Genomic DNA, 25,034 nt, shown 5'->3' on the forward strand with positions numbered 1-25,034 from the left:
TCCCTGCTGTACGTCTCTATGACTCTATTATTGTAGTTTTCTGCTGGCCTAGACTAATGGCCAGGCAGTGTAGATTCAAATCCCACCACAGTAGTTATTGGAATTTAAATTTTTTTAACAAAATCTGTCATGGTGACCATGAACCTTGCATAAATTGTCCTTTAGGGAAGGAAATCTGCCTTCCTTACTTGGGGTGGTCTACATTTTTCTTATTCACTCACAGGATGTGGATCTCACTGGCTCGGCCAGCATTTATTGCTCATCCCTAATTGCTCAGAGAACAGTTAAGAGTCAACACATTGCTGGGAGTTTGGAGTCACATGTAGACCAGACCAGTGAACCAGATGGGTATTTCTGACAAGCAAACGTGAGGGCTGCAGATGCTAGAAATCAGAGCTTAGATCAGAGTGGTGCTGGAAAAGCACAGCAGTTCAGGCAGCATCCAAGGAGCAGGAAAATCAATGTTTCGGGCAAAAGCCCTTCATCACGAATAGAGGCAGGAAGCCTCCAGGGTGGAGAGTTAAAGTGGGTGGGGGGTGGGGAGAATTGGGGAGAAGGTTGCGAAGAGTACAATAGGTGAAGGGGGGTAGGGATGGAGGTGATAGGTCAGAGAGGAGGGTGGGGGAAGGTAGCAAAGAGTACAGTAGGTGAATGGGGGTGGGGATGAAGGTGATAGGTCAGAGGGGAGGGTGGGGGAAGATAGCAAAGAGTACAGTAGGTGAATGGGGGTGGGGATGAAGGTGATAGGTCAGAGGGGAGGGTGGGGGAAGGTAGCAAAGAGTACAATAGGGAATAGGGGTGGGGATGAAGATGATAGGTCAGAGAGGAGGATGGAGTGGATGGGTGGGAAGGGAGATTGACAGGTAGGACAGGTCATGAGGACAGTGCTGAGCTGGAAGGTTGGAACTGAGGTAAGGTGGGGGGAGGGGAAATGAGGAAACCGGTGAAGTCCACATTGATGCCCTGGGGTTGAAGTTTTCCGAGGCAGAAGATGAGGCGTTCTTCCTGGAGGCATCAGGTGGTGAGGGAGCAGCGATGGAGGAGGCCTAGGACCTGCATGACCTCAGCAGAGTGGGAGGGGGAGTTGGAATGTTGGGCCACGGGACAGTGGGGTTGACTGGTGATATTTGGGGTATTTCTGACAGTCAACAATGATTTCATGGTCATCATTAGGCTCTTCATTCCTGAGCTTGTTTTTAAATTGAATTCAAACTCCACCGTCTGCTGTGGTGCGATTTGAACCCAAGTTCCCAGAACATCAGCTGAATTTCTGAATTTATAGTCTAGCGCTGATACCCCTAGGCCACCACCTCCTGCTTGGCATTTGACTGCAGACCCACAGCAATATGGTTGACTCTGAACTACCCTTTCCACACAGTTCAGGACACAATTCAGGATGGGCATCAAATGCTGACCTTACCAGCAACGCCCACACCCCATGCAAGATTAAAGGAAAAATAAATGCGAGTCTTGAATTGGAGATTTCCTGTTTTTGGGTCCTGTTCATATCTGTTTCCAGAAACACTAAAGGAGGAAATATAAAGAGAAGCTAAGGGCAAGACCGTCCCAAACAAATGTGCACATTGCTTTCATAACCTCAGAATGTCCTAAAGTGCTTAATGCCAATAAAGTATTTGTGAAATCACAGTCACTGTTGAAATTTGGAAAGAATGAGAGAGGGATGCAAGGACTCTTAGTCAGATTGAGATAGAGACTGATTGACAGAGAAGGAGAGATACAGTAACTGTGGCAGACAAAGAGAAATAGAAGAAAGTGAGCACTGCAGATACTGGAGATCAGAGTGGAGACATGTGGCGCTAGAAAAGCACAGCCAGTCAGGCAGCATCCGAGGAGCAGGAGAATCAATGTTTCGAGCATAAGCTCTGCATCAGGAATGAAGAGCTGATGAAGAGCTTATGCTTGAAACGGTGACTCCTTTGCTCCTCGGATGCTGCCTGACCGGCTGTGCTTTTCTAGCACCACACTTTTCAATGAAAGACAAATAGAAGGATGGAGCCAGAGAAAGTATAGAGCAATAGAACATTACTCAGACCTTTTCTGTCCTTTCATGTGATGTGGCTGTCACTGTCATGCCCATCCCTAACTGCCCTTCAGAAGTTGGTGCTGAGCTGATCATCACCTTCTTGAATTGTTGCAATCCACATGGTGTAGGATTTGCACAGTGCTGTTAGGCAGGGTGATCCAAGATTTTGACATAATGACAGTGAAAGAATTACCAGTCAGGATGGTGTGTGGCTCGGAGGGGAACTCACAAGTAATCGTGTTCCCACATCTCTGCTCTCCTTGTCCTTGATGAAGAGATTGCAGTGTTGGAAGGTGCTGTTGAGATGGTGAACTTCTGCAGTGCATCTTGTAGATGGTGTACGCTGCTGTTAGTGGATGCTGGTGACAGAGAATTAACATTGAAGATGGTGGTCGGTGTGCCAATTAAGTGGGCCTCTTTGTCCTGGATGGCGTCAAACTTCTTGAGTGTTGTTGGAACTGCAAGTGGAGAATGAATTAAAGAGAAAAGACGAGCAACCAACTCTAAATTGATTAATTATGTGGATTGCAATTAGAAAATCTTTAATTTTATGTCTGTTCCAACTTCTTTCTGAAAAATATTACCAAGCCTGATCATCTGTTCTGTCATTAAGTCCTTCACTTTCTCCCACACTTTTCTAAGCAATTAGTAAGATGTTCAAAGAAGCTAAGAAAATGGCACTTAAATTCTGGATTCCCTCTGAGGGTTAAGGTGTGAAGAGACTGGTAGGGACCAGCAACCCTTGCAGTCGGGGTGAGTGGTCTGCTTCTGTCTCATGTGTACGATGTCTTTACTCCCAGTGATGATCGCAGTAAAATCAAAGAGATCCATCTGTAATTCATGGAGATTCAGGAGCAGTGAAAGATTCACAAAGATCTGCAGCACAGAGAAAGGACCTTCGGCCCATTGAGTCTGTGCTGGTCCGAGAGGAGCACCTAATGATTCTAATCCCATGTTCCAGCACTTGGCTCATAACCTTGTATGCCTTGGCACTGCAAGTGCACACAAAAATCCTTCTTAAACATTCGGATAGTTTCTGCCTTCATAGACAGAGAGTTCCAGATTCCCACCATCCTCTGAGTGTAAAATATTTTCCTCCCATCCCCCTCTTATCCTTCCCTTAAATCCCACTCATTAATCCCTCCACCAAGATGGAAGTTCCGTCCTGACTATCCTACCTCATCATTTTATACATCTCAATCATGTCCCCTCTCTGCTCCAAAGAAAACAATTCCAATCTGCTCAACCTCCCTTCATAACTGAAACTCTCCAGCCCAGGAAACGTCCTGGTAAATCTCCTCTGTACCCTCCCCAGTGCTTAATGTGAATCCAGCCTATAATGTGAATTCAAGAACTGCACACAATACTCTACCGGTGGCCCAACAAAGCATTTTATGCAGTTCCAGCATAACTTCCACTCTCTTAGACTTTCGACTCATAAAGGCAAGTAGTCCATGTGCCTTCCTGACCAATTTATCATTTTGTCCCAAATCCCCTGACCACCCTGCAACCTTCCCCCATTTCAGGTGCCCAGGCATCAAATTCAGGAATATGCTTTCTACACCTCATTTCCAACTCACTTAACATCTTTAAGACACAATATGACCCAATATCTCCTTATGTGCTGCAGAGTCATACTATGTCTTTGTGAGGGTCCCTGAGGTGTTTTCTTATGTACATCCACACCAAGGACCCACTGAGCCTCGCTGCTTCCCAAAGTCTTACTGTGTATCCTCTTGCCTGGTTTGTCCTGCCCGAGTGCATCTCCTCACTTATCCGAGTTGAATTCCATTTGTCCATCCCATCAGCCCATCTGAGTAGCCCATGTTTATCCTCCTGAACGCTGGAGAGTTGGGAACCCTCGGCTTGAGACCTAAGCCTTGGGCCTTCTTGGTAGCTTCTGAATGATTGCCGAGCTCAGCTCACCCCTCCTTAGTGGCTCAAATTAATTTCCAACCTCCTTTTTTAATACATCACCCTGTGCTAAAATTCTAATTTTAAACACTAGCTGGGAATAATCAGAGGTAGTAAATATTATCGGTCTGTGTTCAGGGTAATTGGAACCAATCAATTAAAACTCAATCTGCCCAAACTAGATCTGCCCAACCCACCGACGGAAATAGATCAAAAGATCTGACAAAAAAACTTCAATCTCAGAATGCCAGTTAGTGTAAAGGTCAACCTATGCTAAAATTATCAGGTTTGATTATGATTTATTTTCTTGAATAGTTAAACCTAGGGAATGGGGATACATTTAAAGGTCAATAGACTTATCTTCTGATTGTATTTAAAAATATAACACACACCGGTGCCCCGGCATACTCCTGACACAGGAATTTGGAACTAAAATTGGTCTGTGTTGTATCTGTTTGGCACCAGTTTTGGGACCGTTACCAAAATCCCAATTTAAACTAAAGTCCCCATCCCTTCCTTCAGGGAGTATACTTCTGTCTCACTCGAATAAAAGCGAAACATTGTGGATCTGGAACTCTGAAGCAAGTGCAATGAGTGCTGGAGTAACTCAGCAGGGCTGGCAGCATCGATGGAGAGAGAAATAGAGTTAAGGATTTGTCCAGTGATCCTTCTTCAGAACTTTTCTGAACAAGAGTCAGACTGGACTTGAAACATTAACTCTGTTTCTGTCACCACAGAGGCTGCCAGACCTGCTGAGTTTCTCCAGCATTCTCCGTGTTTGTCATAAATCTGTCTCAAATCTACCTTCTGCTGAAATCCTTACTCTCATGCCTTTGTTACCTCAAGTCTCAACTTTTCCAGTGGGCTCTGGATTTGTCTCCTACATCCTATCCTACATGAACCTGAGACCATCCCAGACTCTGCTATCCATGTCTTAGCTCACAAGACCTCATTCCACTGGCATCCATATGCTTGTTGACCCTCATTGGCTCCTGGTCCAGGTATGGCTTGACTTTAAACTTTTCATGCTTGTTTCCAAATCCCCTGAGTGACCAACCCCCACTCCCCCCAACCCCCATCCCTCCCTACCTCCTCCAGCCTCCCAACCCTCTGAGATATCAGCACCAATCCACTTCTGGCTTCTTGTGTTTCCCCAGTTTTAATTGCTTCACCGCTGGTCTACATACCCTAGAATATGCTTCTACAACCCGTTTCCATCTTGCTTTCCTCCCAAAACCTACCCCATTGACCAAACATTTCTGTGAGATGACCTAATATCTCTTTATGTGATTCAGAGTCACGCATTTTTTCTTTACCTTACCTCAAAGGCACATATAAATACAGATTGGTGGTGCTTATGGCACCATTTGAGGTGGAGCAGAAGAACGTAGGCCATTCAGTCCATCAAGCCTGCCCCACCACTCAACTAGATCATGACTGATCTCCGCTTTCAATAATGTTTTTCAATAATAGCTCCGGATGCCTTGATACCATTTAATATCTAAAAAAAATGATTTATCTCTGTCTTAAATGTTCTCAATGGCTGAGCCAGACTTCTGGGGGAGAAAATTCCAAAGATTTACTATCCTTTGTGTGAAGAAATTCCTCCTCAGCTCAGTCCTAAATAATCCACCCTTTGTTATAGATCAGAGTGGTGCTGGAAAAGCACAGCAGGTCAGGCAGCATCCGGGGAGAAGGAAAATCGATGTTTCGGGCAAAAGCCCTTCATCAGGAAGCCGTTCTTGATGAAAGGCTTTTGCCCGAAACGTCAATTTTCCTGCTCCTCGGATACTGCCTGACCTGCTGTGCTTTTCCAGCACCACTCTGATCTAAACTCTGGTTTCCAGCATCTGCAGTCCTCGCTTTTGCCTAGTTGATTTCCACCCTTTGTTATAGACAAGACCAGACCCCCCCCCACAAATATTTTAAGAAGATAGCCCACACCCTAACTTATTTTAAAGGTAGATGTGAAGTGCGTGTTCCAGATGTGATGTGACTGGCCAAACTACTTAACATGAAGCAAACACAATTTATTTAAACATTATAGTTAAAATACAAACAAAAGAAAGAGGAACTGAGAATAATCTAATTACTGGAAAACTTAACCGAATAATAGATGCAGTACTTATTATTAGTTAACTGCTCCCAATATGTTGATACCCCATAAACACACAGCTTGGCAAAAAGGCAAACTCAGACACAGCTTCTCACGTGCAGTTCTCTAATCCGGGAGAATAAACCATCAAGAGAACTTCCAGAGAAAGTAGCAGCAAGGAATCATTCACTGAGGCTCCCAACTCTGATGGGACTCCAAACTGACTGCTGGAAAAACAAAACTCACAAATCCTGATCTGAGAGCTGGCCACAGCATTCAGGCTGTTTAAAAAAAACCCAAGGCCTCTCAGATTGTTTCTCTTGTGGTTCTGGTAGACTGCTCCGTGCCTCTGCCTTCATCCTTTTTTCAAAATGAAGCCAGGACAAAATAATCGCTTAAAGTGACAGCATTGTCAAACCTTCGTTCTGTGTCCCCAGGCAGGGTAAACTCCGTCTGTGCAGCCGTGCCCTATAATAATGTTGTATGCTGCACTGAGATCACCTCTTATTCTTTGAAACTCCAGAGAACAAGAGCTCAGGCTCCTCAACCTCTCTTCAAAGAATAATCCCCCATCCCACGGATCAGTCTGGTGAACCTTTGTTGGACTCCCTCTATAGCAAGTATATCCTTCCTTCGTAAAGAAATTAAAACCGTGCAGTACTCAAGGTGTGGTCTTCACCAAGGCTCTCTGTACAAATGCAGCAAGATCTCTACTCTTGTACTGAAATCCCCTTGCAATAAGTGCCAACATACTATTTGCAGAACAGCCTGGGTGTACATTAATCCTGCAACCAAAACTACCAGAAACAGAGTAAGGCTTTTAGGATGTGAGTTGGCATAAAATGGCTGCCACATTGCAGGGATTTCAACAGTAGTTGTCCATCAGGTTCTTTGGACACCGTTAGGATGAGGAAGTCACTATATGAGTGCAAGAGAAGAAATTAAAAATGAGAAAATTGAAACAGAAAGTAATACCGATTGGGGTGTCTTACAAATTTACATTAGAGTAGAAACTAATCTGACTGTGTTATATAAACCATGAGCTAATGGTGTAGATTGAATGAGATGAGAGTATGAGTTAATGTGCTCAGATTCCATCTCAGTAAGCAGATTTTACAATGCGAAACAATAGGATAATGAGCAGGTGCCTGTAGAAGTGATTTTGCTGCCTGTTCAGTCCAGTTTGGGAAACAGCTTGTTTGAAACAATATTCTGCTCATTTGTCAATGTATTTGTATCAGAATATTAGGAGCTGTGTTAAATAGTCAACTCTCAGAGGGACTTTGTAATGCAAATGGAAGGGTAAAACATGTACAGATGTTATTTCTGTGTGGATCAGTGTTTTATTAACCTTAGCAGTATTCTGCCTGTCAAACAATACATTATATCATAGTATTGCTGAATAAACAGCACACTCCGTATTGATATATTGTCTGTGTTTTTCCAGTTACTTCATGAAATGTGGTTATTGTTAACTAAGGGAGCATTTTATTAACCTTCCCTCAATCACATTTAGGCCAGACTTGGTACGAGTGGGGATTATGAACCAGATGGGTTTTTACAGTTATTGGCATTGGCTTCATAATCATTATTTAAACCAGCATTTTAATTTCAGATATTTATCGAATTCAAATTTTAGCCACTTGCCCTGATGGGATTTGAACCCAAGTTCTAGATACATGAGCCTTGCGTTCTGAATTACTAGTTCAACCATATTACTATACCACCACCCCCTTGTGTATATATAATACATAAATATTATACCTATTTAGTTTAATTTGTTATATATAGTACGATATTATACTTATTGAAATACAGTTCATACAGCAGGGTGGACTGGGGTGTAGCAACGTCCACATTTTGTGTTAGATTTGTAAAGGTTAAGTCATGTCTGATGAAAATGTGATTAACCTGGTAGATTGTCTATGGAAGTAACTTTTAGGGACTTCCAGAAATGCATGTGATAAGGTCCCTCATAAGAAACCATTGAAGCTCCACCACGTATTGAGCTTCTGAGCAGTGACTCTCAACCTGTAGGATACGATAAGCAGTGTCCCACAAGAATATTCAGCAACACATCTTCACTATGTTTACTGGGACAGGAAGCCACATGTCCAAATTGCGGATGGTACAAAGACCAGTCACATGGCAAACCATATAAATGGAATCATAGGTTGATGAAGGGATATGTTGATAGTTAAACTTTGACAGATGCATTTCATTGTTGAAAGATGTGAGGTCATTGACTGAACTTAAAAAAGATCAAACAAAGTGATGATTAGATTACTTACTTACAGTGTGTAAACAGGCTCTTCGGCCCAACAAGTCCATACCGACCCTCCAAAAAGCAACCCACCCAGACCCATTCCCCTACATTTACCCCTTCACCATGGCCAATTCACCTAACCTGCACATTTTTGGACTGTGGGAGGAAACTGGAGCACACCCACGCAGACACGGGGAGAATGTGCAAACTCCACACAGACAGTTGCCTGAGGTGGGAATTGAACTGGGCCTCTGGCACTGTGAGGCAGCAGTGCTAACCACTGAGCCATTGCGCTGCCCACATGGTGGTAATCCAGAAACAGTGGCAGCTCAAAAAGAGAATATGGAGATGATGTGGCGATGATGGTGTTGGATTGGGGTGGACAAGGTCAGAAGTCAAACAACATCAGGTTACCATCCAACAGGTTTATTTGAAATCACAAGCTTTCTTAGCGCTGCCCCTTTGTCAGGTGGAGTGAGAGGAAGCACTGAGGGAAAGAGTTTATCGGCAGAGAGATCAAAAGATTGTATAAATGGTGTTAGTGTGCCCTGTCACCCTCAAATGTGCATCACTGAATTGTTATGGACTAGGCCAGACCACTCAAAACATTCTTAAGCAGGCAGCCCCACACCATAACTTTGCAATTTGTTTTGGTAAATGTACAGTGAGAATTACCCTGAGTAAGTTAGCGAGGTTGACTACTAGATTTTAAACAGACAAAAATTTATTCACAAAATTACACAATGAAACACAAAGAATAGAATAAAGAACCGCATACAGGACTCAACCTCTCCAATTAGACTTAATTATGCAGTTCTGAATATACACAACAGTCCCAGTAAGCAAACTCCCTTTAAAACCCAGTATAAATGGAGCACGTGCTGACAGGTTGAAGTTGAAGGGCAGAAAAGAGAGAGAATGTCCACACAGGTCCCTGTGTGGAAAACTGCTCAGTTCAGCTAGAGAGCTGACCACTTCTCTTTCTTTATAAAGGTCACTTCTAAACCACTTTGGCCTGAAGTCTCATCTGTTTACATATAAACAAAAGGCCTCTGAAAATCCTTTTCACCTCTGTACTAAACCAGACTGAATGGAGCCCGGCCCGGTTTATTACCCCTCTGAAAAAAATCAAGGACAGAATCTCCTTGAGGCAAGGAACAGCTTTTAGAAAAAAAAGGACTAGTCCTGTGACAATGCAAATTGTCTCGCTATTAGCACAAATTAGCTGTTTGTGGGACCATACTATACATAACTTTGCTTGAATGTTTCTAATATATTAACTGTGATTACACTTGATTGGTAGTGACGCACTTTAGAGCATGCTGTGATCCTGAATGATGCAATATAAATGCAGGGTTTTAATTCTTCATGTTCATTTTGAATATCACAAAATATCACACTGTCAAACTTCCATTGCTTTGTTCTATTAGTCACATTTAAATCTAAAACATCTAAAGATTAAAGTAGTCAACACGAAAACAGTGCAGTTGTTCAGCAGGATAAGCTATTCACACCAACATCTGATACACAGATTTATCAAGACACTATATAAACTGGCTTGTAGTTTCTCTGTAACTGGGAAGAGTCTATTTGAATTAGCTTTGTCTAAACTGTGGGTCATATGCATCCTGACAATCCAATATAGACATGTTGTAACTTATATTTTTCAACCTTTGGATCAACTTGATGCAATTTTGCAAACCTAAACATTTGAAAAGGGCTTTTTGTACAGAGAATTACAGCATAGAGACAAGGCATTCAACCATACAGGACCATGCCAATGTTGACTCTCTACATAAACCTGCCACTGCCTTACTTCATCTAGCCATCAGCATATCTTTTTTCCCCTTGCGTGTTTATTGAGCATTCCTTGCATACATCAATGTTATTCGTAATTATGGGTACCAGTACCAATTCAAACCGCTCTGTGGATGTAGGAGTCCCTTAACAATTCCATTTACTTGTAACTACATGACATTTATGATCCTTTGATCACTGTTACGACGAAGGTGGGTGTGACAGTACTTTGGCTTTAAGAGGTCCTTGTTTCTTTGAGAGAGAGATTGGGGTCAGACGTTGACTAGTCTAAGACAAGGTAAACAACTTGATTTTTTTAAGTTGGAACAATTGAATTGAATTTATTGTCACGTGTACTGAGGCACAGTGAAAAGCTTTGTCTTGCGAGCAATGCAAGCAGATTACAGAGTTAAGTAGCATAGATAAATAAATAATAAGTAAAAATAAAATCACAGGTACAGGCAAATGTTAAGAGTTTGTGAGTCCATTCAGTATTCTAACAACAGTAGAGTAAAAACTGTTTTGAAACTGGTTGGTGCATGTGTTCAGGCTTCTGTATCTTCTCTCCGATGGTAGAAGTTGTAGAAAAACATTGCCAGGGTGGGATGGATCTTTGAGAATGCTGGCGGCCTTTCCTTGACAGCGGGCCTGGTAGATGGATTCTATAGATGGGAGGTTGGCCTTTGTGATTGTCCAGGCTGAGTTTACCACTCTCTGTAACCATCTCCGATCTTGAATAGTACAGTTGCCATACCAGGTAGTGTTACATCCAGACAGAATGCTCTCAATTGTGTACCTATAAAGGTTTGCACAGGTATTCGCCATCATGCTACGTTTCCTCAGCTAGCTGAGGAAGAAGAGATGTTGTTAGGCCTTTGTAACCAGTACATCCACATGAAGAGTCCAAGAAAGCTTGTTGTGGATGACCACTCCCAGGCGCTTGACACTCTCCACTCGTTCCACCTCTGTGCTGTTCATGTGTAGGGGGGCATAAGTAACATCCTGCCGGAAGTCAATAAAGAGTTCCTTGGTATTGCCAGCATTGAGAGCTAGGTTGTTCTCAGTGCACCATTTTTCCAAGTCTTCCAACTCCCGTCTGTAGTCTGTTTCGTCGCCATCTGAGATTCAACCGACTATGGCGGTGTCATCAGCGAACTTGTAAATGGCATTAGTCTGGTATTTGGTGACGCAGTCATTGGTATATAGTGAGTACAGTAGGGGGTTGAGTATGCACCCCTCGGGGGATCAAATGCTGAGTGTTAGTGAGGATGAAATATTCTCCCCAGTCTTCATCGCCTGAATGGGTGTGGCCAAACTCCCACAGAGTCAGGATCTTTAGTTTACCTTTCAGCCGTTGCTGTTAGGGTCATGAAATGGAAACTATTCTTTCCCGCTCTCAGCTACAGCTGTATTGGAACAGTTAATTAGTAATAGTTACTGTATCTATTATTCTGTTAAGTTTTCCAATAGAGTTAAGTTATTCCAAGTCATTGTTGCTGTTTTTGTATTTTAACTATAATGTTTGAACTAGTTGTATTTTGCTTAATGTCGAGTAATTTGACCAATTGAATTGCATCTGGAACTTAGCACCTCACATTTACCTTTAAAGTAAGAAAATTTAGGTCTAGGCTACCTTTGTAATATATTTTGAAGGGGTTTGGTCTGGTCAATAACAGTTGGGTAAGTCCTAGATCAGATATGTGGTTGGGCTTTAAAATTGGTTAAATATTTGAGAGAAGACTGAAAGCGCTTGCATTGCTATAGCACATATGACATACTAAAGTTGTCCCAAAGTGCTTTGCAATCACTGAACTGTCTAGAAGTGAAAACCTTGTTGCATTTCAGGTAGAAGTAGGTGCCTAAAAACTCCCATATATATGCGATAATGACCAGTCAGTCTGGTTTGGGAATACTGGAAAGAATGAAGAACTTTCACAGCCCCAGCATGTCTCAGAGTGCCCTGACATCTAGCCAGCAATGTGATAAATTGCCCAGATAAGGTCTACACACAAAGAGCAGATCAGATCTAACCTGACCAATTACCGCCCCATCGGTCTCCTCTCAATTATCAAGACAGTGATGGAAGAGGTCATCAACAGTGCTCTCAAACAGCACTTGGTTAGCAATAAGCTGCTCACTGATGCTCACTTTGGGTTCCTCCAGAGCCACTCAGCTCTGACTTCATTGGAACCTTAGTTTAAACATGAGCAAAAGAGCTGAACTTCAGAGGTGAAAGTCACAGTCCTTGACATGAAGGCTACAATTCACTGAGTGTGGCATCAAGGAGTCCTAGCAAAGCTAGTGACTGGCAAACTCTCTGTTGGTTGTAGGCATACCTGGCACATAGGAAGATGCTTGTTGAAGTGGTTGATGGAGACCAGTCATTTCACCTCCAGGACATCTCTGCAAGGGATGTCCATCCTAGGCCCAACCATCTTTAGCTGCTTCATCAATGACCTTCCCTCCATCATAAGGTCAGAAGTGGGGATTTTCGCTGATGATTGCACAGCGTTCAGCACTATTCGTGACTCCCCAAATACTGAAACTGTCCATGTTCAAATGCAGAAAACCCTGGACAATATCCAGGCTTGAGCTGAGAAGTGGCAAGTAACATCGCATAAATGCCAGGCAATGAGCATCTCCAACCACCACTCATTGACATCATAGTCATTACCATTATTGAATTCCCTCCTATCAGCAGCCTTGGGCTGATTAACCAGAAGCTGAATGATTAGCCATATAAACACTGTGGCTACAAGAATAGGTCAGAGGCTCCTACAGCAAGTAACTCACCCCCTGACTCCCCAAACCTGTTGACCATCTACAAGGCACAAATCAGGAGTGTGATGGAAGGAGCTTCCAAAAACCTGGCTGCTACTATCTGCCAGGCCAAGAGTAGCAGATACATGGCAGCATCAATTCTTGCAACCTCCTCTCCAAGCCACTCACCATCCTGACTTGGAAATGTATCACTATTCCTTCAGTGTTGCTGGATCACTATTCTGTAACTCTCTCCCCAAAAGCATGTTGCATCTACCTGCACCAAATGGACTCAAGAAAGCAGTTTAGCACCATTTTCTCAAGGGCAATTAGAGACATGCAATAAATACTGGCCCAGCCAGTGATGACCATATCTTACAAATGTTTGAAAGAAGTAATTTTGAAATATAATCACTGTTATAGGAGACATGATTGTCAATTTGTGCACAGCATGCTTCAGTAACAGCAATTTAGAAATGTGCTACTAATAGGCAAGGGAAGAGGGACAAAAATACGCAGATTGGTATTTCCCTGTTGTATAAATTGAGGAGCCAAAATTTGCTTCCAAAGCAACCTTGCAAATAATACTTCAGAAGGAAAAACATTTGTGAAAATAAAAGGAATCCAACTTGCTTCATGCTGTTGAAAGGCAATGTTAATATTTTTGATAAATCCTGTAATTTTTGTTTTTGTTTTGTTTTCTCAGGAGTCTATGACCATGAACCTCTTGTGGGTCCAAGGAGATCTTTTCTCAAAGTTGCAACCGAGGGATTGAACAGTTAACGACAAGAGTGGCTTTGGATCATTCATTTTCCCAAATTGAAAAGACCACAGGAATATAGATGAAAAACCTGACTGTTTCCTCCTTTCCCAACTCTTCTGTCTTTTTGTGGCTGAGTGCTTCCATAAAGAGCAATGAAAACAGAGGTGACTAGAACTGACGTGCAATTGCTGATTGCATTTGAAACTAATGGCAGCTACTAGTCACTCCTAGACACTTCGCCAAAGTCAGCTACTGCGCCTGGAATAATAATGTCCCGTGTCAGCCTCTGGGCAACGATTGTTCTATTGGCCCAGCTCGGAAAGGTCTGCGGGGATTGTTGGCTGATCGAGGGGGAGAAAGGCTACGTTTGGCTAGCAATCTGCAGCCAGAACCAGCCCCCTTATGAGGCCATCCCTCAGCACATCAACAGCACCGTGCTGGATCTCCGGCTCAATGAGAACAAGCTCAAGCTCCTCCTGTACAGTTCCCTCAGCCGCTTCGGCAACCTGACCGACCTGAACCTGACGAAAAATGAGATCAGCTACATTGAAGACGGCGCCTTTTTGGTTCAGTCGAACCTGCGCGTGCTGCAGCTGGGCTACAACAGGTTGACCAACCTGACCGAGAATATGCTCCGGGGCCTCACCAGGCTGGAGTACATGTACGTCCAGCACAACCTGATCGAGAGCATCTCGGTCAACAGTTTCTGGGAGTGCCCCAACCTCATCAGTATTGACCTGTCTGCCAATCGGTTGGCGAAACTGGAGAGCAACACCTTCACCAGTCTCAGTGGCCTTATGGTGTGTGAGCTGGCGGGCAATCCTTTCAATTGCTCCTGCGACTTGGTCGGTTTCTTGAATTGGCTCGCCGAGTTCAACAACGTCACCAAAACCTACGACAGACTTCAGTGCGAGAGCCCGGCGGAGTACGCTGGCTTCCCTCTCCTGAGCCCGAGGCCCAACAGCAACCTCAACGCCATCAGTCTCCTCGCTTCCTCCTGTCGGAATGGTGTGAAAGTCGTCCCGTTTTCCACGCCCGTGGCTTCTAAAGATCCCGAAGCCTACTCGTCGGGAATCAACCCGGCGGAATTTTCCTCCACCGAGCCCATCACGGCGTACACCCTGGACACGTCGAACAGCCCCACCATTAAGCTGCACCATGTCACCATCACCGGGGCAACGCTGGTGGTTCAGATCCCCTCCCCCTACAGCAGGATGTACATTCTGGTGCAGTACAACAACAGCTACGTTTCTGATGTAACAAATCTCCGGAACAGGAAGGAATACATTAAGCTGGAGAAGCTGAAGGCGCACACGGATTACACCTTCTGCGTGGCTTCCATCCAGAAGTCCCAGAGGTTCAACCACACCTGCTTGACCTTTGCGACAAGAGGGCGTATGATAACCCAACCGTCCAACTCTTCCACCACCACCCATTACATTATGACGATCCTGGGCTGCTTGTTTGGCATGGTCATTGTCCTGGGCGTGGTTTATTACTGCTTGCGCAAGCGAAGAATTCAGGAGGAGAAGCAGAAGTCTATCAATGTCAAGAAGACCATCTTGGAGATGAGGTATGGGCCAGAGTCAGAAACGAGCAGTATGATTCACTCAATGCAGAAGTTCCACGAGCAGCCTATATCAGTGTCTCGGATGTCCTCACTCCCCTCTGTGTCTGGGGAGAAGGCACAGTTCAAGCCGCTGGAAGTCAACGAGACACCGAAAGCCACCAAGGGGAACTATATTGAAGTCCGCACAGGGGAGGCTGCTGACCGTAAAGAGGAGGAAGCAAAGCAGGCAGATAATGGAGACGGCTCAACAGCGGAAATCTCCACCATCGCCAAAGAGGTGGACAAAGTCAACCAGATCATCAACAACTGCATCGACGCCTTGAAGCTGGATTCTGCGGCTTTTATCGGCGCCGACTCCGAGATGTCGATCGACCGCCAAATCACGCCGAGCACGTCGTCCTCCCAGCTGGAGAGGCCGGGCTTCCTGTCGCCGACTTACAAAGAAGGAGGTTACCCGTTGCAGCGGCAGAGCAGCGTGGACACCACCAAGAAACGCTGCAGCATCTCATCCAGCGGTTCAGGCAAGAGCACCCGTGTCTACAGCCTTGACCTCCCCGACCAGGTGTCCAAGACGGAGGCCAAGTACATCGAGAAGAGCATCCCCACCCCTACGCCTTTAAAGCGTCTTCCGTCAGTGGCCCAGGGAGAAATTCATCGTCTGGAGGTACAGCAAACCTACCACTGCAGTGAACATCGCCACTCCTTCCCTGCTTTGTACTATGAAGAACACGGGGACACTGTAAGCCAGAGGTCCACACTGTTAAAGCCACTCTCCCGTTCCAAAAGGGACTCCGCCTACTCCCAGCTCTCCCCCAGGCACCAGTTCTCCGGATATTCCTCCAGCCCGGAGTATTCGTCGGAAAACAGTCACAAGATCTGGGAGAGGTTCCGCCCCTATAAAAAGCACCCTCGGGAGGAGGTGTACCTGGCTGCTGGCCACGCCTTGCGAAAAAAAGTCCAGTTTGCTAAAGATGAAGACTTGCACGATATTTTAGATTACTGGAAAGGTGTTTCTGCTCAGCAAAAGTTGTGACTGAGCTTAAGACTGAATTGATAAGTTTACAAAAAAAAAGAACAAACAAAACAAAGAAGGATTAATGGGTCCTTTTCATTTATTAAACATTTATAACGTCCCATTTTATAAGCCACAGTCCAGAAATCACCCTTAAAATGTTTCATTACCAGTTCTTGATCGCTCCCTCCCACCCAACATTCCCTTCAGTATCCTCCTATTAATCCAGGCATACTTTTTACATTATAATATTTAATTCACTTGATAATGTTAATAAAGTGTTACAAATTGAGGGGGACTTTTAGCCATCACTGAACAGGCATGATCGAGGTAATGAGAATGAAATCAGGAATCTATTTTTTTTTGGGAGAGGCCTTCCTTTGGGGGTATGAAAAAAAAACCCTCATTTCTGTCAGCCAGTGAACGCTAGGACGTGTTTCTAGGGAATTTCCTGATCAGTGTAATATTAGCAGGTTCTCTTCACATTCCTCTCTACATTGTGTTAGCAGAGACATTAATTGGGATGAGTACATTGTTAAAGCAATGACCATCAGGCTTCCATAACCTGTAGATCTACCAACATTGCAGCACCACATTTGCAGCCCGTTGACCTTGTGATCTTGGGTGAACATCTCCCTTGCCATTCTGTCAGAGATGGCTTGACCACATTCCGGCCACCCCTTCCAGAAAGCACCTGTTTTTGTTGATTTCCATTGACTTAATGGCCAATCTTACAGGATAAACAATGGTGTAGCTGTAATATAGCTGGGCTTGTACTATCAGGGGCAAGAGTTCAAATCCCACCATGCCATCTGGTGGAATACAAATTCAGTTCATAAATAAAGATGAAATAAATGCATCTGAAATTGGAAACTTATCTCAGTGATGGCCACAATGGCAATTTATTGTTGAATGATGTTGACCCCATCACTCATGTCCTTTGGGGAAGGAGACCCACTATCCTTCCCTGGTCTGACCTCTGGGTGACTCCATATCAATGGTTGACTTTTAACTTCTTCATGCAACAATCCACAAAACCATTCAGTTCAAGGGTAGTTAGGGGATGGGGCATAAATGCTCCATGTCCTATGAAAGAATCAAAGAAAAATCTACAAGTTAAATGACTATCCACATTTCAGGCTGAGTTTGACAGTAAAAAGTCCCAGTCAACAAGTGAGACACCTAAGGCACGGTTAATAGAACTCTCTCCTTAAGATAACCTAGAACTGAGTTAGTTTTAAATCCTGTCTGATTTTATTCTCCATTGAAGAAAGAGGTAAATACTGGGTCATTGTAAAACAGGTGTTCTACTCAATCCCATTTGGGCTCCCACATGGTCAGTTAGATTAAAATAGCCCCTATTATCTTAGATTGATGAGCACCCTCCCCACCAATTCCTGACAGCATTCCAGCCCTATGCATCTTAATAAAATCTATTGATGGCCGCCAAACTGAAATTTCCATTTGCTGTCCAAAAACATTCATAAAATGTATTTCTCAAAAACGTTAACACAAAACTTACTCTTGGACAAGCATTTAGTTGTCTTGTTTCTTAACGCAGTGTTAAGCCAGATGTTTGTAGATTCAAGGTCCATTCCTCATCTTCAGCACGTGGTTTAGGTTGACAAGTCAGTTCCAAAGGAATGCTACATAATGGAATTCTGGATGAGGTATCAAATTGAAATCCCTTGTAAAGTGGATGTAAACATTCCTGTGACACTTTTTGAGGAAGTACAGAGTAAACTCTGGACCTTTCCTTTCGTAATAACATTTGGAACGGTTTGGATTCCATTGTCTACTCTTGGCAAAAGAATGCCAGGATATTAATACCCCTTTTCAGATCCATATTTGGACCCTGCCACTGTTCCTATGTTGTTCACATAGGCATTGTGCAATGGAATGCTCCACTGGGGTGCTGGGCAAGGGGTGTGAGGTAGGGAAAGGGTTAGGAAAATCTCATATTCATCTCACATCAAAGAAAGCATATCTCCTGTTGACCATCTATATGCTCATTTGCAATCCCCCCCTTACAACTGATAGGAAAGGTGGCAACCAATATTTTTATACTTGTAATTTTTTTCCCATAAAATTGTAATAAAATAATAAAGTTACTATATAAAATGCAATGTAAATATAGCTTTCTAAAAATCACATATGTATATCATTTTGATGTTCTAATACCATGGAAGGTATCAAGCCTTCTCATCACCTGACTTGTCACTTCTTGAACCTGTTACAATGATAAAGGGCCAAAGGCCCACAGGCAAATGGAAGACCATGAAGTAATTTGTAGTACAATCATAACAGTCCAGGCCAGACTGAGGGGATGAATCTTTCCACTGCCTGTTGGCTGTGAAGATGTAAGATGAAATGAAAAGACTCAACCCAGACCCTAATAGGCATGTGCCAGAGCTACCTCTTAGTCAATGCTAATGGGTAGTAAGTTCAGAGTGTCTCTCAGAGAGGCCATTGAGTAATTGGCTTAAAATATAGAAAAATGACCCGCTGCTGGAGAAGTGCTCTTTTGAATTTGGGGTTGGTGCTCGTTGTTCGGGCTGGTGTAGAGGGAAATTTATTCTATGGCCAAACCTGTGCCTGGTCATGTTTCAATGCCACCACTGGGTGCCAGAATGGGCAAGTCTTCCAAATCTCGGTCACACTATCTGTCGTCTTGACTAGTAAGAGTTCACTGGGAACAAAAGTGTATGGTTTGCTAAAACATTATGCAAAATGGATTATACCAACAAATGGAATCAACGCTATTTTGTTTCTGTGTGTTTTTTTTTGCAGAAATATGAATCTTTGTAGTCTCTTTAATTTATCAATTGACCTCTCAAGATAAGGTCAACCTCAACGCACCAGAGCCTAACACTTTAGTCCAGGGCATGTCACACCTTCAATGCCCTTCACCACCAGTAAGTCAACTTAAGAATCTTACTGTATGAATGACTTCAAGGCTGTGAAGTAGTGACTGAGGAAGGAATTGAAGATTCTGTTTTGATCTCAGGGTTTTGTGAGGGATACTACAGGAACTGCAAGAAGTTTGCTTTTTGATTATCACCAGGAGTCTTCAAATGAATTATAATTCTCTGCCAAACAGTCATTATGTATTATAGCTATATCCTGTAGAAAGAAAGACTTTATTTCAAGATCAAACAGTCCAGTCATGGGTGTTCTGTATCTGCGTGGAAACCTTGTAAATGTAACTCAATAAAGATGGTCGCCCATGTGGGAGAAATGCAGTTGTCACGGCAACAGCTGCTGCCATTTTCCTCACATTGCTAAGTTTTATTTAAACCTTTGCTATGGAGATGCATGAATAATTGGGATGAACCATTTTTCCCTATTCCCTTTTTGTCAGGCGGTGGGAAGGTTTGCACAGGGAGTAATCGGAGACCTAGCCCTACCCAATGGGAGTGTTTTACTTACAAGTCAAAAACTGGTTTGGAAATTCTGAGTTAAATTCCACCAATGGAAGAAAAGAAAAGAGGTGGTGATCTGTTATATCATCTAGGCACAGACTCTATAGAAGGTGCAAATGAGAAGGAAAAGCTTGTTCCCTCTAGTCTTTTTCTGTTACCTTCGAGTCTTCATTTGTAGGTCCCCCTCATGGCAGTTGACCTTTTCCCCACTTAATTTAGTCAAATAATTTTTCAGTAACCTGTTGATTAACTCCTAAGAGTCCTTGTCAATTTGCCCCAACATGCGTTGATTGAGTTTAATTGGCATGTATAGTAGAACTTTGCTGAAAGTGATAAGTACAAGGGCACCTAACTGAGCACAGCATCTGAACAGGGAACCCCACTTGCTAAATAGGTTAAACAAATGCTCAGTCATATCTTTCCCCTAACTTGGTTGCATCTGTGTATTAAGGAGACATAGCTCTTCATTCTACACATGTCAAGGTGTTACCATGAGCTTTCAGATTCATCTTCAACTAACTTTGGATAAGGTTAACCCCATCCTGCTGAATTTTCTCACACTGTCCACAGAGGGACTGTGTTTCTTTATAATCAGGGATTATTGACCAAATAAGATTGTAGTCTATTAAATCTCTTTGCTTAGTGATATTTCATATTCCACTTTATTTTGTTCTCGCATTTCGGAATATGTTAACTGTTCACGGTACATTTCACAGTGAAGTGTCAAATCAGCACAGAACAATGTAGAGCAGTTGAAGCATCAATCATTTATACAGAAGAATAATCCCATTCATATTACCTCGGTGTTGGCGGACAGAAGAATAATATGGCTGGATTTGCTTAATGTTGGTATCTACACTTGTACCTGGAAGATGTACAAAGCCGCACATAAGTATTGACATTCTGTGGTAATGGATACTGAACACTTTCAAATGAGATTCACTTGTTCAATATTTTTAACAGAGATTTTAAACTAGATCTTTACCGTACAAAGTTAGGCCATTCAGTCCAGTGTATCTGTGCTGATGCATACCTGAAACAATCCAAAACTAATTTCACTACTCTATGTTTATTTGTGCCCTCCTGTCTTCCACCATTTTGAATATTTGCCTGACTTCCTCTCCGCGATCTCTGCTTCAATTGCTCTCTCGGAAAACACATTGAGCAGAAGTTATGTTAGGGTTATGTAAAACCCTTGTTGGACATATTTAGGTAACGCATTCAGGTGCGGGCTTTAAGATTAATATATTGGCCTTGGAGAAAATGTAGCACACATTCACCAGAATCAATTTGGGGCTGAAGGGACCAAATTATGAAGAAGTTTGCATAGAATGGGTTTCTGTTCTCTCAGGTATTGTTATAGGGTGCAAGAAGTTGTCAAGTCAAAGGCTATGGAAATAATCCCGAAAAGTCTGGAGTGAACAGTTCTGCTCCCCTCATCTAAGGAAAGATATATTGCCATGGCAGACAGTCAAGACAAGGTTCAGTTGGTTGATTCCAAGTATAGAGGGATTTTCTGATGAGGGGAAATTGGGCTTGTACTCCTTTGAGTTTGGAAGAATGACAGGAGACTTTGGTGAAACGTTTGGGGGACTTGGCAGAGTTGATGTGTATAAGTTAATTCCCCTTGTGGGAGAGCCTAAGACCAGAGAGTATCATCTCAGAGTAATGATATCGAGATGCCGGTGTTGGACTGAGGTGTACAAAGTTAAAAATCACACAACACCAGGTTATAGTCAAACAGGTTTAATTGGAAGTACTAGCTTTCGGAGCACTTGATGAAGGAGCAGCGCTCTGAAAACTAGTGCTTCCAATTAAACCTGTTGGACTATAACCTGGTGTTGTATGTTATTTATCTCAGAGTAAGATAAAGTACATTGAAGTAAGAAATGAGGAGAATTCCTTCTCTCAACGGTTGTGAATCTGTGGATTTCTTTACTGTAGAGGGCTGTCGAGGTTGGGTCATTGAGTATACACTTGGCTGAAATAGAAAGGATTTTGGTCAGTAAGGAAATCAGAGGTTATAGGGAAAAGGTAGGAAAGTGAATTGAAGAATATCGGATCAGCCGTGATCTCAGTGAATGATAGTGCAGACTCAATAGGTGTAAGGGGCAATGTCTACTCCTTCATCTTCTGGGCGATCTACAAGGGATCTATAAATCTTCTAGGATTTGGCACAGTGGAGAGATTAAAATTATTCTGTTTGGTGGGATGTCCAGAACCTTAAAATTCAAGCTGGACCATTGTAGTTGCAAAGTACCTCCTCACACACAGATTGTAGAGCTATGGAAGTCTTCATTCCTAGTAAAACCTGCTGAAGCTGGGAATCTATTAAACATTTCAGAGCTAAGTTTGGTAGATTTTCTTTTTGCCGGGCAGAAGGATTAACATTTGCAGAACCAAAACTAGTGGATTAGGTTACGATGCTGATCAGATCATCTTACGGATTGAGAAATAGCCTTGAGGGGTGCTGTCACCTCATCCTATATAGACCCTCTTTGTCCCTCACCAGTCTATACTCCCAACATCTCTCTGTATAAATGCCCTTTGTAGGATGAAGACACCAAACTATGGGCAGAGCATTCACTGTTATTTTGCACAAATATACTTTTCCCATGCATTTGTGACCAGTTCATAAAGTAAACGAGGGAAAATCCATGTTCAGGTAACACAAAAAGTCGCAAGAATATGTCATTTTTTGATTTTCATGAGAATCAGATATGCCTGATAAGGGTTGGTCATCATTAGCTGCCCTGGAGAAATCAGTGATCAGCCACCAATATCAATTTGTCAACATTTATCAGAAAGATCAATTGTGGGTTTGTGTTTGTTTTTCCTTAAGCCAACTGAAAGGGTCACCTACCTTAACAAAGTGACAGCAGCAGGTGAGATGCTCTCCATAAATTATTAGACCCATACCGTCTGCAATTGGACCACAGTCTCTTATTGTTTGGGAAGTGTGAATTTCTTCACACCTCTTCATTCCATGTCCTCAACCCTGTTTCTGGTGAACTGTCACATCCATCCAGCTAAGGCTTAATTGCATTGGAAATTAGAGCTACATCAAGCACTCCCAGCTTAGCTATTTCACATATATAAATGATCCCTCCACTCTATCCCAACGACGTAGGTCTGCATTCTCCTCAGAGGTGTGCAGAGTATTGTAATTTTCACCGTTACAGTGATTTTAATCCATTACCCTTCCTTTCCTCCTTTATTTTGTTTAAACACTTAAACTAATGGTACTAGTATTTATAATTTTTGGACTGCATTGTACACAGTCTCAGTGATGGTGCATCATTAAGTCCTAGATCAAAGCACTGCTGTTATTTTTAAACCAGTCTTATACCTCTCCTGTGCGTTTTTCCCGCAATCTTTACTGTTCCCCTGTAGCTCTTAGATCTCGCAGCTTTCCGTGGAGAGCAAACAGAAGAAGATTCGTGATCTCCCCCCTGTGTGCTCACTGGCTCTTTTAACAGCAGCATCACAAATGAAATGGACCCATGGTAATCCAAGCTATTCTTAACAATGTTTTTAACCTTGGTCTCGTTCCAATTGAACTTACGCACCGACAAACCCTGGTACAAACTAATCAAAATGTGAATTTTGTAATACAAAAGGCGGAAATGGTTTTTGGATGGGAGGGGAGGAGGGGACGGAAATTAATTAAAGACAAAAAAAAAATGATGCCAACAGTGAAATGTTTATTGCATGATTTAATGTATTTTCAGAGCGAGTATTGTTGTGTACGTGACTGTTCGTCAACTTTGTTTACTGTAACAGGCCACCTTCTTTGTGCGTGCTTGGAGCTGAATAGGAAACAGGGATGAAGGAGAGTTATAAAAAAATGGCCTATTAAGTTCTGATCTGTATTTACCCTTCACAGCTACCCCAAACAACCTCACCCTGGGCTCTGTCAGTTTCTGATAGTCTGTTGGATTTCCCGCGCTCCTATTGCAGAGAACAAGATTTCACCCTCGTTTAGTTTACCCGTGGAGAACATTAATGTGTTTGCCATCTTCCCTTTTTCTTTGACGATGTAAATTTGCAGTCATTTAACATGTTCTGCTGGGGCGTTTGAGCTATGTGGGCAGGGATGCTGCATTTAGCCAGAAGGAAATTGCAGGGAAGTGGAGTGAACAAAGTAGAGCTTCTTGGTCCACTAGCAGCTGTGGGATTGACTCCTGAGACACCAGTGCCAATTTAAACCTGACTTTCACTTTGGTGAGGGGCAAAGTCATTCAGAAAATCCTACTGGTGGCTTCAGCACCTCTTCCATTCTCCGCAAGCAAGCTGTTACACGTGTAGCATAACTGACAGTCTCAATAACATCAGTGCATTAATTACATTCTTTCAATTGATGCAGTTATGAGCCTTCCTTGCAGTCAGACAGTCAATATGGTATTCATCTATGTGCCTGGAAATTACAAGTGAATTGTTAGAATTCATGGTGTCCCGTGTCCACATTTCCAGTGAGGATATGACTCTCCATCTGAGCTCAAAACAAGCTCCGTTGTGACTTAAATGGCTCAGAGGATCAGTATGGAGTTGATGGGCTGAATGGCCTGCTTCCCCATTAGGGATTTTGTGAAGTGTAGCTGATGTTATCTTTTACATCCCACCAGGGAGTGGAAATACAGTTATTTTTCAGAGGGGATGAGGTACGTCAGACATTCTGATTTAAGCCTTTAAGTTCTGTCACTTGTAACTACAAATAAGATCGAAGGGATAGATGCTGTTTATATCATATATGAGAATGCTATTATTGAGACATTTCAGATTGCAAATCAGAGTGAGTTTGCTGGTTCCCTTCTTCTGATGTGTTAGCATAATACCAGAGTGCCACCTTTTACACAGAAACATAAGATTTACATGGGGAGATGGGATGGTGAAATATTAAAATATTAAAATCCGTCAAGTTCATCCTCCAGCATCTTGCAACCAACTTGGTACAATAGTAAAATGACATTATTAACCAAATATTACAATGATTGGTTAACCAATCAATGAGTCGATAACAGACCAAACAATGAGGGGAATGACTCATCCAGTGGTGGAGAACTTCAGGAGCCATTGATCCAAATAACCTTGTTCCTCCCAAGTTCACTACACTTACTCTGTCTTTCACAATGCACATACCCTGAAACAATATGTTCTAAACACTCTGCACCTCATTCACATCTGAAGAAAAAAATCAATATCATTTGCCTCTTTGTATGACTTTGTTCTATATTGCCTTCTCACTCTCTGAAATCTTTCCGAATCAGAGAACGAGATTCATATTCACGCTAGGTAGTTTTCCTTCTCTTTTGCTTCAGGGATTGAGTTGGAAACTATTGGAATGTTAGCGTATCTAAGACCTTCTCTTCGAATTGATTTGAATAAGGAATG

The 25,034-nt window shown here is 42.8% G+C and overlaps 1 protein-coding gene across 4 annotated transcripts in view; it reads left to right on the forward strand.

The window, feature by feature from the left end:
• Positions 1–19,944, forward strand: part of LOC122542246 (protein phosphatase 1 regulatory subunit 29-like) — a 411,774-nt gene extending 391,830 nt beyond the window's left edge. For 3 of the 4 annotated variants that reach the window (XM_043679784.2, XM_043679785.2, XM_043679786.2), the window contains one exon: positions 13,583–19,944. In XM_043679784.2, the coding sequence (XP_043535719.1) occupies positions 13,909–16,242 (2,334 nt within the window). In that variant the 5' untranslated portion in view covers positions 13,583–13,908 and the 3' untranslated portion in view covers positions 16,243–19,944. The remainder of the gene's footprint in view (positions 1–13,582) is intronic. The other variant, XM_043679788.2, reaches the window with a different exon arrangement.
• The last annotated feature ends 5,090 nt before the right edge of the window (positions 19,945–25,034 follow it).

The sequence above is a fragment of the Chiloscyllium plagiosum genome, unplaced genomic scaffold, assembly GCF_037043375.1.
Source record: "Chiloscyllium plagiosum isolate Xiang-an unplaced genomic scaffold, Cpla_swu_hap1 HiC_scaffold_33, whole genome shotgun sequence".
In the NCBI taxonomy this organism is placed as follows: Eukaryota; Metazoa; Chordata; class Chondrichthyes; order Orectolobiformes; family Hemiscylliidae; genus Chiloscyllium; species Chiloscyllium plagiosum.